The sequence below is a fragment of the Cervus elaphus genome, chromosome 16 (genome assembly GCF_910594005.1).
Source record: "Cervus elaphus chromosome 16, mCerEla1.1, whole genome shotgun sequence".
NCBI classification, from domain to species: Eukaryota; Metazoa; Chordata; class Mammalia; order Artiodactyla; family Cervidae; genus Cervus; species Cervus elaphus.
Window position 1 is genome coordinate 13,488,951 of NC_057830.1, and position 17,442 is coordinate 13,506,392.

The 17,442-nt window shown below is 43.1% G+C and overlaps 1 protein-coding gene across 3 annotated transcripts in view; it reads left to right on the plus strand.

Moving 5' to 3' along the window:
* Positions 1–17,442, plus strand: part of FRRS1L (ferric chelate reductase 1 like) — a 28,627-nt gene that overhangs the window by 1,627 nt on the left and 9,558 nt on the right. For all 3 annotated transcript variants that reach the window (XR_006345786.1, XM_043927352.1, XM_043927353.1), the window contains exons 2-3: positions 11,762–11,846; positions 13,884–14,022. Coding sequence is in view for 2 of the 3 variants with exons in the window: in XM_043927352.1 (XP_043783287.1) it covers positions 11,762–11,846; positions 13,884–14,022 (224 nt within the window). In the remaining variant the exon portion in view is untranslated. The remainder of the gene's footprint in view (positions 1–11,761; positions 11,847–13,883; positions 14,023–17,442) is intronic.

Sequence of the window (17,442 nt, forward strand, 5' to 3'; positions counted from 1 at the left end):
AGGAAATGTAGCCTTTTAGCTGGAAAGGAATATGACTAGTTCAAAAATTGGACTTACTGTGTTCTATGGAGAAATGGATTTGGGGAAATAGATTAGTTGGGTAGATGCTTACCTGTTGAAACAGGGACCCCAACGTATAGTGGCTTAAATAAGATAGTTTATTTTTCTCTCACATGGGTCTGACTGTTCTAGACTGGTAGGCCAGCTCTGTTCCACAGTGTCATTCAAAGACCTCGGTTCCTTCCTTGTTCCTGCATGCCCTAAGGCTTTGTCCTCCTCAATGTGGAGGTCATGTTGCTTGGATGTCTTCTTTCAAGCTGGAGGAAATGAGGAAGAGAGGAAGTTCAGGATAAGCAGTTACCTTTTAGGCTGGTTGCACAAATCCCTGTTATTCACATTCCTTTGGCAAGAACCTAATCATTTGACTTAGCTGCATGGGAGGCTTGAAAGTGGAGTCTTCTAGCTGGGCAGCCATGTGGCCTGGGAGAAGGAGAGAATGCAGGGGCAGGGTAGAAGGACAGCAAGCAGAAGTAGAATCTATCGCTCTGAGAAAGAATACATAGTATAGGACTTCCCTGGTGCTTCAGTGGTTAAGAATCCACCTGCCAATGCAGAGGACAGGGGTGTGATCCCTGGTCCCATACGTGGCAGGGCAGCCAAGCCCACACGCCACAACTGCTGAGCCTGTACTCTGGAACCCATGAGCTGCAATTACTGAGCCCATGCCCTAGAGCCCATGCTCGACAAGAGAAGCCTCTGCAATAAGAAGCCCGCGCACTGCAACTAGAGAGAAGCCCTGCTTTCTTCAACTGGAGAAAGCCTGTGCACAGCCACAAAAACCCAAAGCAACCCCAAAATAAAGACTACATAGTACTAATACAAAAGCCATCTCTTTCTGAAAGCATTTAATACACAGTGATGCTGTTCATAGTCTGCTTAGCACACAGCCAGGTGACTCAGAGGTGGCATGTGAGAAATTATATTCTCGCTGGGCACGTGTTCTCTACTGGAGGACAAGGTCAGATTCTATGTCAGTTTGTACGTGCAGAGAATGGAGTTAGTTGTGTAGTCCAGGCAGTTTTATGAACTGGACATCAGGTGGGCTGCAGCCCTAAGAAAGGCTTTACAGAGTTGAACCAGGAAGTCTAAGAGACTTTGGTGAGACGGAAGGGGGAGGCACTTGGGTGAGGTGAGCCTACAGGGGTAAAAGGCCTGGGATCGGTGTACAGATTCCTATTTTGTCTGCTTGCCACCCTTGACCATTCTGCACATGCTGCCTGAAGCCTGGCTCTAACCCTCAAAAATCTGTGATAGTTCCAACCTCCTCCCTGGATGAAGCTTCATCTCCTATACCTGGAGTTTTCTCTCTGACTCAACTTTCTTTTACAACCACCTCTCACTCCTGTCTCCCTTGCACTGCCTTCATTGTCCATTCTGCTCTTTTCTCTGACCATTTTGCTTATCTTCAAAGGCTGACCCTTCAACCATCTGGTGGGTGCTAGTGGGGATGTTTATGAGGTAAGCCTCTTAGGGGTTAGCATCTCTTCCAGATTACCCTGGACCTAGGCTTTAGCCTTGTGGGTCTGAGTAGAGACTTTCCCAGGATCCTTAGAAATCATCAGTGACACTGCTTTAAAAGGGTGCTGCCAGAGAGGGAGAAGCAGAACCAGGGGATGTCCCAGAAGGGTGTCCCATCCAGAAGGCGAAAGAAAAGAGGGTATCATGAAGTGTCATATGCCATGGGGAGGCCCAGGGAAGACTTAAAGCAGTTGACAGATTCAGAAAATGAGAGGCAATGGGCAGGTTCTCCTGGGATGAATTCAGTGAAGGAAGGAGGGAGCCTAGTTGATGCTGAAGGAAGTGGCAAGTGAAGAGGTGGAAATAGTACCTTTAAACTATTCTTTCCTTCTGTCAGTGCAAGTGGGGTTATTTTTTCTAGTGATTGAGCTATTTGTTTTTCTCTATGCAGGGTACCCCCTTCTCAGGTTCAAAATTGCCAACAGACTGAATTTTTAAAAATTAAAAAAAAAAGCAGCCTGGTAGTGTGAAATCAAAAAAAGGGAATTAGAATAATGGGATGGAGAATTTCCTGAAACTATAGGACAGCCCAGTGATCATTACCTACCTTGTTCAGGGACCATTTCTCCAGCGTCCAGATTGTGCAAGACCCCCAGGCCAGAGAGTGAACACTGGCCAATTTGATATTTCTAATAACCTCCTAAACTGTTTGTTTTTTAAACTTTAGTTATGTTTTGATTTAATGATGCTAGCTTTCAGAATTCTTGGGGTCTCCCACTGTCTAAGCCTATACTACTCTTCCTTTACAGTCCCAGCTCAAATGCCACCTCTTTCAGGGAGTCTTCCCTGATTTTCTTCTCCCATTCCCTGCTGCTTGGCAAGGTATTTTCCCACAGCACACTGTCTAACCCTGCCGTGACTCTTGAACTCTCTGTGGTTGAGTTTGGACAGGTTTTTGGTGCTTGAATCCTATGATTCATACCTTTTCCCCTTGAGATTCTCAAGCCAGAATCTATGTATTCAGAATAACAATAGAATATAAAACAGATTATTGCATGATTACAGGCAAACCTCCTTTTCTGAGGGTTCTCTGGAAAAAAAAAATCGAATTGGACATTGAAAGTGAAAGTGTTAGTTGCTCAGTCATGTCTGATTTTTTGCAACCCCATGGATTGTAGCCCACCAGGCTCCTCTGTCCATGGAATTCTCCAGGCAAAAATGCTGGAGTGGGTTGCTATGCCCTTCTCCAGGGGATCTTCCCAACCCAGGGATTGAACCTGGGTCTCCTGCATTGCAGGTGGATTCTTTATTGTCTGAGCCACCAGGGAAGCATATATACTAAGACTAAAAGACAACCTCCCAACATGGGTACATGCTACAGTATCTATTCGTTTGTATTTCGGTTTGAACAAAGATCGCATCACCTTGTTCAGTGAAAAAGTAGAAATAGTATATAGACTGTTTGGGGGCAGAAAAATAAAATGAAAACAAATGACAGAAGGGGTGGTCAATAATCTAAATCTAATTTATCTCTATGAATCTAGCCCAATCATAACACTAATTTGTGCTAACTTTTATTAAGTGCTTCCTGTGTGCCAGTCCCTGTCCTAAGTACCTTATCCATATTAACTTTATTCTTTAGGGCAACACTGACTTAGACACTCTTGCCATTCACACTTTAGAATTAAGGGAAGTGACCTACAGAAGATTTAAATGTTGTAGCTAAAGTCGCACAGCTAGAAAGTAGCAGAGAACGGGGTGGGTTTGTTGATTGACCTTATGGATAAGGGGGTACAAGGTGCTGACCTGCTCTTGGAAATGCAATTGAACAGATAGGATGGGGCATTTTCATGGGCAGATTAGAGAAGAGGGGCTTGGAAGTGATGGGGTAGTCCACTGGGAGCGGCAGGTTCCTGAGTGATGGAGTGCTACGACGAAAGCTTTGCTGAACAGACTCCACGTGGGTGGAGTGTTCCATTTTACAGAGCCCCTTGACATTTTCGCTTCTCTGTGTGGCTCTGCTAAGCAGAAATGATTCAGACAGTCCAGAAAGAGAAAGTGGCTGCAGCATGCCATCACTCTCGGAGATGTGAACAGATAATTTCTGGTTAAAGCTTCTCAAGGAATTAAGTACTAAATTAATACCTGAGAGCTGTGATCCAAGGAGTTAATTAGAAGCAATAAATAGCAAACCAGAAGCCATTAACCACCCAGTGGAGGATGGCAAAACAGGCTCAAGGGATTGCAAAAGAGGAATGGATAGTGGCTGTGAGTTCGACAAGCTTGGAAACCACAAAAGAGAACCTGGAAAAATGAACCAAGAAAATAAGTGCCTCTTGTGTGATAGGAATAGCTGAAGGCAGAAAAAAATGGCTTTCATCCTGCTTCAAAACAGAATAGTTATTGGAGGGGTTTATAGGACACATGTGAGAAGAAGGAAAGTGAAAGAGAAAAAAAAAATTGGCCCCAAACCAATATGATTTGATCTTAACCCAAATTTTAATTTTAGATAAAGAGGAAAAGAAAAAAGATAGCACTCAAACGGAAAATGGAGGGAAAGGAACAAATAAACAAAAACATAAAAAACCAGTAATAAGGGACCTCCCTGGTGGTCCAGTAGTTAAGAATCTGCTTTCCAACCCTGGGGATGCAGCTGCGATCCCTGGGAACTGTGTGTCACGGGACAGCTAAGCCCATGTGCTACTGGAGAAGCCCGCATGCGCCACAGGTAGAGAAAATCCCGAGCACGGCCACGAAGACCCAGTGCAGCCAAAATTAAAAATAAGGAAATAAAAAATCTAAAACCAATAATAATTTTTAAAGTGGGAGCATGGACAAAGCTAAGGGGAGAGTGAGAAGCTGGCCGGTCTGGGTATCTGACCCATATTTCTCAGGAAGATGACTGAGTGTAGGAGAGGATGGGGAAGAGGCCAGTAAAGGTCTCCAAGCAGCATTGTGACAAGATCAGATTGCTGTTTTAGAAACCTGGCACGCAGTGGAAGAATTAGAAGGGAAGTAGGGAAATCAGATCGGAGGTGGTACAATAGCCAAGAAGCTGGCTCGGGTTTCAGGAGTGGGAATGAAAGGGGTGGTGGTGGAGAAAGTGTTCCAGGTGGAGGAATCTAGGGCTTCGGGGTTGGGAGACTGGGGAGGGTGGTGGGATTCTTCACTAAGACAGAAAACATAGGAGGAAGACCATTTGGGAGGTGTTGGGCGCCTAGAATCGCTTCACGCGTGTGATGTCCAGGCGGAAACCCCTGGAGGCAGCTGATGGTTGGGCTTAAATGTTGATATGGGAACAGGAGAAATGCCAAAAAAACTGTGAGGTTAGAAAAGAATAACTCTACAGAAAATGGGAGGAAAGAAATAATAAAGATGTGCATTTAATGGACTAGAAACCAAATATTCAGTGCATGTGTGCTAAGTCGCGTCAGTCGTGTCTGACCCTTTGCAACCCCATGGACTGTAGCCCACCAGGCTCCTCTATCCATGGGATTCTCCAGGTGAGAATACTGGAGTGGGTTGCAAAGAGGATCAAAAAAGTAAAAAATGATTTTTTGAAAATACGAATGAAAGGGTCATTCAGAGAAACAGAACTGATACGGTGTGTGTGTGTGTGTGTGTGTGTGTGTGTGTGTAGATGAGAGAGAGTTTGTAGATGAAAGAGAGACCAATAGAGACAGAAATTTGTTTTAAGGGATTGGCTCACACAATTTTGGAGGTTGGCAAGTCCAGAATCTGCAGGGCGGGCTGGCAGGCTGGAGCCCCAAGAGAGAGCCAATGTTGTAGTTCAAGGCTGAGGGCCATCTGCCACAGAATTCATTCTTCTTGGGGAATGTCAGTCTTTTTGTTCTGCCCAGCTGGGGGAGAAGCTTGCCCACATTATGGAAGACAATCTGTTTTACTCAGAGTCCACTGATTTAAAATGTTAAATGTTTGTCTCATCCAAAAACACTCTCCACTCTCACAGAAACATCCAGAATATTGTTTGACTGTATATCTGGGTACCTGGCCCAGCCAAGTTGACCCGTAAAATTAACTATCACAATAGGATACTGACAAAATTGATCAAGAGAAAAAAAGAGAAGACAGACCATGTTAGGAATGGAAGAAAAAGGGGAAATAACCCTAGACGTGTATGTGTGCTCAGTCGCTAAATCATGTCCAACTCTTCGTGACCCCATGGACTATAGCCGGCCAGGCTCCTTTGTCCATGGGATTTCCCAGGCCAGAATACTGGAGTGGGTTACATTTCCTTCTCCAGAGGATCTCCCTGACTCAAGGATTGAACCTGCATCTCCTGAATTGCAGGTGGATTCTTTACCACTAGCCACCTGGGAAGCTCATTAAGCCTAGACATAGCAGAGATTTAAAAGCTAGTACATTGCAACCCAACATTAAAAAGACAACTAACCCTATTTCAAATGGAGAAAGGCTCTAAATAGACCTTTCTCCAAAGAAGATACACAAATAACCAATATGCATGTGAAATTATACTCATTCGTCATTAAGGAAATGCAAATCATGATCATAACAAGATACCACTTCACACCTACTAGGCTGACTATAAAAATTTAAAAAAAGGACCCTTCCACAATACATTGCTGGTAAGAATGTAAAATGGTACAGCTACTTTGGAAAATAATTTGATTGTTCCTCACAAAGTTAAACATGAGTTATCACATGACATGGCAGTCCTACTCCAAGAGAACTGAAAACATATGTTCATGCAAAAACTTGTACACAGATGTTCATGGCAGCATTATTCATAGTAGCCAAAAAGTAGAAACAGCCCAACTGTCTGTCAACCTGTGAATGGATTAAAAACAGGTGGTATATCCATTCAATGGAGTATTCTGTAAATGAAGAGAAATATCATTCATTCTGTGCACCCAGGGTACTTAAAATTAGAATTCTACAATCAAAATAGTTTTCCAATAAAATTGCACAATGCATGCAAAATAGATCCTATTGAATATCATTTTCTAGATGTCAAGATGACAACTGCTAATAAGATGTGGTTTCTACAAACACATTGTACTGGTAGTTAAGGATTAATACATTTAGTCTCTACCCAAAAGTATTAATTAATACATTTAGTCTCTACCCAAAGATTCAATAGGAAAGCCAGAAACCAATATTTTAAGCTTTTTGAAAACCAGCCCAGATGACCAGCCCAGAGAACTGTCTGAGAAGGTGTTGGGGGACTACAGAAGCAAAAAGGGAGCTCAGAGAAAGTCACTGTGGGAAGCAGCTTTCAGCCCTGGGGCTGAGGGAGCAGAGAAAAGGGCTTGAGGTTTTGAGAACCTTGGAGCTCAGACAAGGGACCTCAACCCAGAGGTTCACCCATCCTCTGAGAGTGGGCTATCTGCCCAGCTAATGCTGGGCATTCCTTTGATGAGGCTGGTTCTGGGAGTGTAGAAAACAGCTAGAAAAGAAAAAGAAAAAAAGGCTGGAAAGTCAAACCAATTGCCACTGCAAGGATGAAGTGGAGTTGCTGAGGACTTGCTGATTGGACAGCAGTCAAACAGGAACAAATGGTCTGATTTTGGCAGGTCCTCCTGCCTCCCAGCCTCCCTCTAATGTTTCCTTGTGGCAGAACCTAGCCAGCTGGCAGAGGAGAAATGTGGTTTGCAGAGTCCTAGCCCATCCTGGAGCTGACTGTATAGGCTGGGCTGTAGCTGAGAAACAGGAGCTTAAATATTGCCATGTGGTCCCAACATACTTTATCCCAAATAGGGAGATCATTTAATTTCAGGAAAAAAATAAAACATTGCTCTGCTTATCTTCTGATACCAAACCCAGTTGCGGTCTTGAAATTCAGTTCTGGCAGTCATGACCCCAACAGGTTAAAGGGCGTGGTCCACAATAAGACTGTACTCACTTCAGACCAGCTGGCTACCAATCCAAGTCAGTCAGTCAGTTCAGTCGCTCAGTTGTGTCCACTCTTTGCGACCCCATGAACCACAGCATGCCAGGCCTCCCTGTCCATCACCAACTCCCGGAGTTCACCCAAACCCATGTTCATCGAGTTGATGATGCCATCCAGCCATCTCATCCTCTGTCATCCCCTTCTCCTCCTGCCCTCAATCTTTCCCAGCATCAGGGTCTTTTCTAATGAGTCAGCTCTTCGCATCAGGTGGCCAAAGGATTGGAGTTTCAAATTCAACATCAGTCCTTCCAATGAACACCCAGGACTGATCTCCTTTAGGATGGACTGGTTGGATCTCCTTGTGGTCCAGGGACTCTCAAGAGTCTTCTCCAACACCACAGTTCAAAAGCATCAGTTCTTCAGTGCTCAGCTTTCTTTATAGTCCAACTCTCACATCCATACATGACTACTGGAAAAACCATAGCCTTGACTAGACGGACCTTTGTTGGCAAAGTAATGTCTTTGCTTTTTAATATGCTGTCTAGGTTGGTCATAACTTTCCTTCCAAGGAGTAAGCGTCTTTTAATTTCATGGCTGCAGTCACCATCTGCAGTGATTTTGGAGCCCGCCAAAATAAAGTCTGACACTGTTTCCACTGTTTCCACATCTATCTACCATGAAGTGATGGGACCAGATGCCATGATCTTAGTTTTCTGAATGTTGAGCTTTAAGCCAACTTTTTCACTCTCCTCTTTCACTTTCATCAAGAAGCTCTTTAGTTCTTCACTTTCTGCCATAAGGAAGGTGTCATCTGCATATCTGAGGTTATTGATATTTCTCCTGGCAATCTTGATTCCTGCTTGTGCTTCATCCAGCCCAGCGTTTCTCATGATGTACTCTGCAGATAAGTTAAATAAGCAGGGTGACCATATACAGCCTTGACATACTCCTTTTCCTATTTGGAACCAGTCTGTTGTTCCATGTCTAGTTCTAACTGTTGCTTCCTGACCTGCATACAGATTTCTCAAGAGGCAGGTTAGGTGGTCTGGGATTCCCATCTCTTTCAGAATTTTCCACAGTTTATTGTGATCCACACAGTCAAAGGCTTTGGCATAGCCAAGAAAGCAGAAATAGATGTTTTTCTGGAACTCTCTTGCTTTTTTGACGATCCAGTGGATGTTGGCAATTTGATCTCTGGTCCCTCTGCCTTTTCTACAACCAGCTTGAACATCTGGAAGTTCGCGGTTCACGTATTGCTGAAGCCTGGTTGGAGAATTTTGAGCATTACTTTACTAGCATGTGAGATGAGTGCAATTGTGTGGTAGTCTGAGCATTCTTTGGCATTGCCTTTCTTTGGGATTGGAATGAAAACTGACCTTTTCTGGTCCTGTGGCCACTGCTGAGTTTTCCATATTTGCTGACATATTGAGTGCAGCACTTTCACAGCGTCATCTTTCAGGATTTGAAATAGCTCAACTGGAATTCCATCACCTCCACCAGCTTTGTTCGTAGTGATGCTTCTTAAGGCCCACTTGACTTCACATTCCAGGATGTCTGGATCTAGGTGAGTGATAACACCATCGCAATTATCTTGGTCATGAAGATCTTTTTTGTATAGTTCTTCTGTGTATTCTTTCCACTTCTTCTTAGGGCCACCCACAATCCCCCTCGTGCTCTGTAACTCACTAGAATATCTCAGAGGATTCAGAAATGGGCTATGCATACACTTGTAGTTTTAGTATCAAGGAACTCAGGATGACTCAGGAACAGCCAATGAAGACGCACACAGGTCAGAGTCTGGGGGCCCACAAATGCAGTTTTCATGTCCTGTCCTGGAAGGAAATATTCCTCTTCATGGAATCAGGACGTGTCACCCTCCTGTCACTTCAGTGTGTTCACCAACCAGGAAGCTGCATTCAGCTTCAGGGTTCAAAGTTTCTGTTGGGGTTTCATTACCTAGGCATGACTGATTTAATCATTAGCTACATTATTGAACTCAGTCTTCAGCAGTCATACACTCCCCTCCCCCCTGTCCCAGGTGGGGCTGGCTCAATGCCCCAAACCTGTAACCATGTGTTTGGTCTTCCTACTGACCAGCGCCCATCCTGAGTCATAAATGCAGGTGTGATCCCAAGGGGCTCACGAATAACAAAGACCCACTGGAAAATTCCAAGGATTTAGGGTATTCCTCCCTCCCAGGAACCTGGGACAAAAACCCATCAAATTCTTTATTATACAGCATCTTACAGGACTTCCCTGGTGGTCCAGGGGCTCAGAATCCACCTGCCAACGCAGGGGACATGGGTTCTGTTGCTGGTCTGGGAAGATTCCACATGCCAAAGGACAACTCAGCCCACACACCACCACTGCTGAGCCAGCGTGCTGCAACTACTGAAATGCACGTGCTCTAGAGCCTGTGCTCTGCGACAGGAGAAGCCACCGCAACCGAAGTCCATGCACCGCAGCTGGAGAGTAGCCCCCGTTTGCTGCAGCTGGAGAAAGCCCACACACGGCAGCAAAGACCCACTGCAGCCAAAACTAAATAACTTTTAAAAACATCTTAACAAAATGAGAGAAACGTGACATTATTAAATGATGCCAAAATTCATTTGACAACGTAAGTTCTCATTCCAAGATTTAGAAGCATATAAGATAAAAGGGAATCAGTGCTAGGAAAAAAACCCGAGAAACGAGCCATTTGCCAACACTAAATAAGCTAGTTCAGTACATTTATAAGTGACCTTTGTTCTAAAACTTGCTTTTACTTGGAGCTTAGAAACCCATTCTTCTAGAGATGATCTTACCCAATGGTTTTAAAATGTAATGGTAATAATAAACCAAGGATAATAATGACTGGCATTTATTGAGCTGGAAATCTGCTGTATGCTGATGAATTATTCTAGATGCTAGAAAGTATAATGGAAGAAGATGGGGAACCTTAGTCAGAAACAACATTACATGGGATTGTCTCTTTCAGACACCTCTAGAATCTTAAACATAAGTAGTCTTTGCATTCCTGGATAAATATCCTGAGAAAAAAATGTCCACGGCATTATAGTGAAAGCTAAAAGGAAGAACGTATAGGAAGATGCTTGACATAGTTGTAGCATTGAACTCAGTAAATCAAGATAAAAACTCATCCAAGGCAGAACTCTGTAGTACTGAAGTGGACGTGGGACTTAGCATAAAATAAGCATGAAAGTAGAAAAAGTAATGCATTTTGCCCAAGTACTTAAGGATGGTGAAAATGTAGGATTGTACTTTAGCGTGTGATCAACATATAGGGTAGTTGACCTAGGCGGGTAGGGTGGAGGAGGGGTGGGAGGGAGGCTGAAGAGGGAGGGAATATATGTATGCTTATAGCTAATTCACGTTGAACAACAGAAACCAACACAACTTTGTAAAGCAGTTATCTTCCAATTAAAAGAGATCTCGCGTAGTAGAGAGGAACAGAAAATGCACAGATATAAACCAAGCAAGTGTGACCTGTTGGATTTTAAGTATAATTTAATGAAACAAAGTAAACAAAACCTCATTTAAAAAAGCATTACAAACCACAAAAGACTTCAGAATAGTGAGAAAAGAAAAGCTAACAGTAGTTTTTTTAAAGTGATTTGCAAAAAAAAAAAAAAAAGTGATTTGCATTGCCTAATATCTATGGGTGATTTAATTTATTCATTGCATCATCATTTCAATGTCCAGTGCTAAGCACTGTGCTGGGCAGAGAATACCAGATGAATCACACACATTTCCTGTGTATGTGGAGTGAACAGCCTAGAATAAAAATACTTGTGGTCACAAACTGGAAGCACAGTGCAGGCTCTCCTTTGATGTGTGGTTGAATGCATTATGATGTTAAGTCATCTTGCAAGAGGGATGCATGAAATGATGTGATTAACAGATTTATATGAGATACGAAAATGTTCTCTACAGCTTGATGAAAAAATAGTTCACAGAAACGGAGAGATCCTATTGTAATATATAGCTATAAATGGAAAGCCTCTGCTATCAAATAGAGAATTGTTCATTCTTTCTTTTAGAGCAAATGTATAAAATTCTATTTTCATGCTTCCGATGGACACTGGTGAGCCAGTGGTTATGATATTATGTCCTCTTTCAATGCCTCCAGGCACCCTACCTATAAATGAGGAGAAAGCTCTTTCTCAGTTAACACGTAGGCTGGGTTCAAAGATGTGTGCCCCACACCTGCCCTCATGAACAGGGTGATTAGGCATCAACTGGGCTCTTTTCTGAGGCCTTGACCGTTTCTAGACTCGTGCGATAGAGAATACTCAACCTACTAAAAAGTAGCATTTCTCATTGGAAACGCTGTCCTGGATTTTCTAACCATTATTTATTCTCACTGGCCAGGTTACCCTTTCCCAACTGCTCCTCCTGTGGATCCATTTGCCAAAATCAAAGTGGATGACTGTGGAAAGACTAAGGGCTGCTTTAGGTTGGTAGATCTGTGAGTTGGAGGACTTTAAAGCTAAGACTTTGATTTGCTTCTCAAGGTAGTATTTAAATTGCATGCAGTTCACTCTCACCAGGGGCCCGCACCCCTCATAATTTCAGCACGGATGTAACCTGTTTCCAAAGGCCAGCCCAGGTTGCAGTCTTAAAGGCCTTGAGCTGTCTCACGCCCCTTGGCCCTGGAACTTACTTATCTGGTTCTTCATTTATGACTGTATGCCATTGACTCGGGGGTCTAACCAGTTGGTTGTATGAAGAAGAATTATATGACACAGAATTTGTCTCTGCTCATTCAGCACGGGTGTGGGCAGGACAGGCAATAATATTGGGTTGGCCCAAATGTTCACCCAAACGAACATTTGGGCCAACCCATCAGATGTGTCTAAGACCCAATTCCTTTTTAAAACAATGGTCATGACTGTGGATAGCTATATGGTCCTAGCTAGTCAGCATGCACTGATTATAGTGTTTCAGGTGTAGTGCCTGATTATCAGTAGTATTCTATCTAGATGTGATAGACTGGAGCTAGAAAACAGCATTGTAGACAGTGGCCTTCCATCTAGACAGCTCTGCTTTGTTGGGAAAGCCTCCTTTTCTTTGAGTCCTTTATTTCCAAAAACAAATTGTCCTTGAGTAAGGATTTTGATGGCCATTGCAATGAATGTGGTTTCTTTTTTTTTTTGGTTCGGGACTCAAAGTTCAAGGACTAAAAACTGAATAGAGAGGGTTTGAGTTTTTGGATTGCACGAGTATTTCAAAGGAATTTTTAAAAATCTCGTGATACTATTATTATTGAGGAAGATAGCCAGCAATGAATAATTCTGGTGATTAGGGGATATTTTTGAGAAGAAAAGGAGTTTTAGTGCCCTGCTGGCTTCAGGGAGACTTGCTTTCTGGCCCACTCACTTAGCTTTGCTCACCCCTTTCAGCTTTTTCACTTGAGTTCCTGTGGTCTTGAGCTTATACCCCTTGCCAGCTGCCCAGGGTATCTGCCTGCAAAGCTGCATGTTCCCTGTCTCCCTCCTCCATCAGTACTTAGCAGCCTTGCATCCTGTACCTTTAGCTACCTTTTATCTGAGCTTAGATTATCCCACCCATTGCTGTAGTTTTCAGTCGTTTCTGAAAGGCAGTATTCCTAAAACTAGGGCTTGCTGATCCTCAAAGGATCCACAAGTTCTCTGTAAGAAAATTTAAATTCATGCTTTCATTTCAGTGATGCTCCTTAAACGGATTAACGAATGCATAATCTGATTATCTGGATAAACATCTTACTTTAGTGTCTGAATTGTATTAGCCCCAAGCAGCTCGATAGAGCAAAGGCAAATTTTTTAAGTAAATGATGCATTCACATCCAGTGAATATAAATAAATGAGGCATTCGTTTGGTGCCTTGTATGTATAAGGGTTTTGGAGCAGTTCAAACAGATAAAAGTGGAGGAGAATGGAGTTGTGTCTAGTAGTAAGATGCAGACTGAAAATAAGGACCCCACAGAGTACAATCAGACATACCATGGGTGGGTAAGTAGGAAATCAGTTTCAGCCAATCACATCATTTATCCCCTGAATGCTATGAATTTAAAAAGTCCTGGTTTTGTAGTTTAATCTGTATTCAGTTTGTTCATTTTTGTTAATCGAAAATTTGTAAATGAAAAGAAATGGCAATCTAAATTATGTAAATTATTAACTCAGGATTTTTCTGTTCTCTAAAAGGAGTCAGAAATAGCGAATATTTGAGAAACTCTAATAAGATGTAGGGAACCCTGGCTAGGACTTGAGGCCCATGCCACAGCTTGATTCACTCTGCAAGTCCCTTCTCATCTCTGGACCTCTTTTGTACATAGATAAAGAGGAGCAGATCATCTTCGCAGTCTCTCCTGAATGAAACTGTGATTTTGGGATCTCAGGTAGCAGAGATCTGATTCATATTGCTTAGCATCCTGCCTGACACAGAGATGCTCTCTTAATGTATTTTGAATATGTAGAGGAGGAAGCAGTAATACCTGTTTTGGTATATCCTATAGATACGGCAAACCCGGCTGTAATGCAGAGACCTGCGACTACTTCCTTAGCTACCGGATGATAGGGGCTGATGTGGAATTTGAGCTGAGTGCAGACACCGATGGCTGGGTAGCAGTTGGATTCTCTTCAGACAAGAAAATGGTAAGACACAAATCGTGGTGGAAGGTGATTTTTCTCTTCAGTCTGCTGTACCACTTTAGATTTTAGAGAATGAGCGTGGTGATGTTTCCCTAAGTGCCTGTGCCACTTTTAAATGGGAGAAGCCAAGTCCTGGTATTTGATTTTCTTTTTCCAAGCAAGTAAATTGGTCACAGCGTGATAGTGATTATACTAGTTATGGCTCTCCGATTACAAGTTAAAAAAAATAATAATAATTCAAGTTATTTTAAACGGAGAAGGTAGGGTTGGTTATGAGAGTACAGGATATCTCCTGGTACCTGTATTCATGCTGCAGTCATCCACAGTCATGCTGCAAGAGAGCCCCACCAAACCACATGGCTGATAACAGTCAGCATTGACTTGTTGCTCACATGTGTCTGGACTGGCTGGGACTCAGTTGCTTTTGGCTCCAGTCCATGGGTTGGACTCAGGTGTTGTCTAATCATTCTGGAACCAGTGGCTCCCAAGGCATGTTTTTTTCATGGCAGAGGCAGAAGTACAAGAGTCATCCAAGCTGATTTCAAACCAGTGTTCACATCACATCTGCTGGTAATATTCCATTGCCCTGAGTAAGCCATCCAGCCTAGCCCAAAATGAAAGGGCAGAGAAGTATCCTTGCCAACCAAGAGGCCTTGTGAAGGTGTAGATATATAATATGACAACAGGGGAGTGAAGAATTGGGTTCAGCAATTCAATATTCCACATCATACATTGTCAAGAATGCATCTGGCCCTTAGAAAGGACTGTGGCCGGGAACAGGCAGGAACCCAGGTTGCTGTCCATTCCTTACCTCTGCGTCTCTCTGTCCTCTGCCGCATTCTCCCCTTTCTTCCAGAGCCTCATCATTTGCCAGGCATTGTGCCAAGGTGCTTCCCAAACAGCCACACTTTCTCAGGCCGTTGAACCTTTGCATGTGCGGCTGCTTTTTGTATAATATGCTTCTCTTCACCTCGTCTGTTTTGAGGCTCTTAGAGTGAGATGAGGGCAGCAGGAGTGGTGGGCAGGGCCCAGGTTTCAGATATATTTTGAAGGTAATACTGACGGGCTTTTGCCAGTGGATTGGACCTGGGTTATAGGTGGGTTATAAGAAGAGATTCGAGGATCAGGCTATGCAATCAAAATTCCGTTGAGTTTGTTTTTGGAGAGGTCGCTAGAAGAATGAACTTCTCATTCGAGGGTGCAAAACAATGGGTCCACCTGGTAAGACTGCATGGATACTAGTCTACATCACTTATCTCCTACTTCAGGTCAATGGGAAAAAGAGTGGCTGTGTGCCATCCAACAGGCTGGCTTGCAGTGCAGTTGACCATTTCTTGTCCAGGAATGGATTTGCATCCATGGTGCAGCTGTTACCATAAGGGGGCTCAGAGGAGGGAGGTTGAGTAAGAAGCATCCACATTTCATGTTTGACATTTTGCTATCTAAAGGCCTTTAAAATCTAGGTTTCTTTTTCTCTTCCTATTACTCTAAGAAGCACAGATTTAAAGATTTTCAAAACCTGATGCATGGGAAAAGCAACATGGAACCTCTTTGTAATAGTCATTGACTTTTTTTTGGAAATAATGCATTGCTGATTTCTTTATTAGATTTTATTCTTTAGAGAGGTTTAGGTTCACAGCAAAATTGAAGAGGGTACAGAAAATTCCCACACACCCTGTCCCCACACACGCAGAGCCTCCCCCATTATCAGGATTCTCCACAGAGGGGTACATTTCTCATAGCTGATAAACACCTTTAACTTTTTTAGTTTGTTTGTTTTTTTAAACGTTAATCCAATAGACAAGTTGCAGGAGTAGGACCGTTGTCGTTGTTGTCCAGTCACTCAGTCGTGTCCGACTCTTTGTGACCCTGTGGACTGCCGCACACCAGTCTTCCCTGTCCTTTGCGACCTCCTGGAGTTTGCTCAAATTCATGTCCATTGTGTCGGTGATGCCATCCAACCATCTCAGCCTCGGTTGCCCCCTTCTTCTGCCTTCAATCTTTCCCAGCATCAGGGTCTTTTCCAACGAGTCGGCTCTTCGCATCAGGTGGCTGAAGTATTGGAGCGTCAGCTTCAGTCTTCCCAATGAATATTCAGGACTGATTTCCTTTAGGATTGACTGGTTTGATCTCTTTGCTGTTCAAGGGACTCTCAAGAGTCTTCTCTGGTACCACAGTTTGAAAACATCAGTTCTTCAGTGCTCAACCTTCTTTATGGTCCAACTCTGACATCTGTACCTGACCACTGGAAAAACCATAGCTCTGACTAGATGGACCTTTGTTGGCAAATTAATGTCTCTGCTTTTTAATTCACTGTCTAGGTGTGTCATAGCTTTTCTCCCAAGGAGTAAGTGTCTTTTAATTTCATGGCTGCAGTCACCGTCTGCAGTGATTTTAGAGCCTAGGAAAATTAAGTCTGTCACTGTTTCCATTTTTTTCCCATCTATTTGCCATGAAGTGATGGGACTGGATGCCATGATCTTCGTTTTTTGAATGTTTAGTTTTAAGCCAGTTTTTTTCACTCTCCTCTTTCACCTTCATCAAGAGGCTTTTTAAGTTCCTCTTCGCTCTCTGCCGTAAAGGTGGTATCATCTGCATATCTGAGGTTACAGATATTTCTCCTGGAAATCTTGATTCCAGCTTGAGCTTTATCCAACCCAGCATTTTGCATGATGTATTCTACATATAAGTTAAATAAGAAGGGTAACAATATACAGCTTTGACATACTCCTTTCCCAATTTTGAACCAGTTCATTCTTCCATGTCCGATTCTAACTATTGCTTCTTGACCTACATACAGATTTCTCAGGAGGCAGGTGATGTGGCCTGGTATTCCCATATCTTGAAGAATTTTCCAGTTTGTTGTGATCCACACAAAGACTTTAGCATAGTCAATGAAGCAGAAGTAGATGTTTTTCTGGAATTCTCTTGCTTTTTCTATGATCCAACAGATGCTGGCAATAGGACCATAAGCTCCTATATATATACATGTTTCACCTGTTGTTCAGCTGCTAAGTTGTGTCCGACTCTTTGGGACACTATGGACCGCAGCATGCCAGGCTTCCCTGTCCTTCACCATCTCCCTGAGTTTGCTCAAACTCATGTTCATTGAGTCGGTGACGCCGTCCAATCATCTCATCCTCTGTCGTCCCCCTCTCCTCCTGCCCCCAATCTTTCCCAGCATCAGGGTCTTTTCCACTGAGTCGTCTAATAAACTCCTATATGTATGTTTCCCCAAATCATAACTTTTTATTGTGGTAAAGCATATACAACCTAAAACTTACTATTTTAACCATTTTCAAGTATACAATTCAGTGGCATCAACTGCATTCCTGGTGTGGAACCACCACCATCTGGTTCCAGAACGTATTCACAAACAGTAACGTTTGCCGTACGCGCTTTATCTCTCTCTGCTGCTGCTAC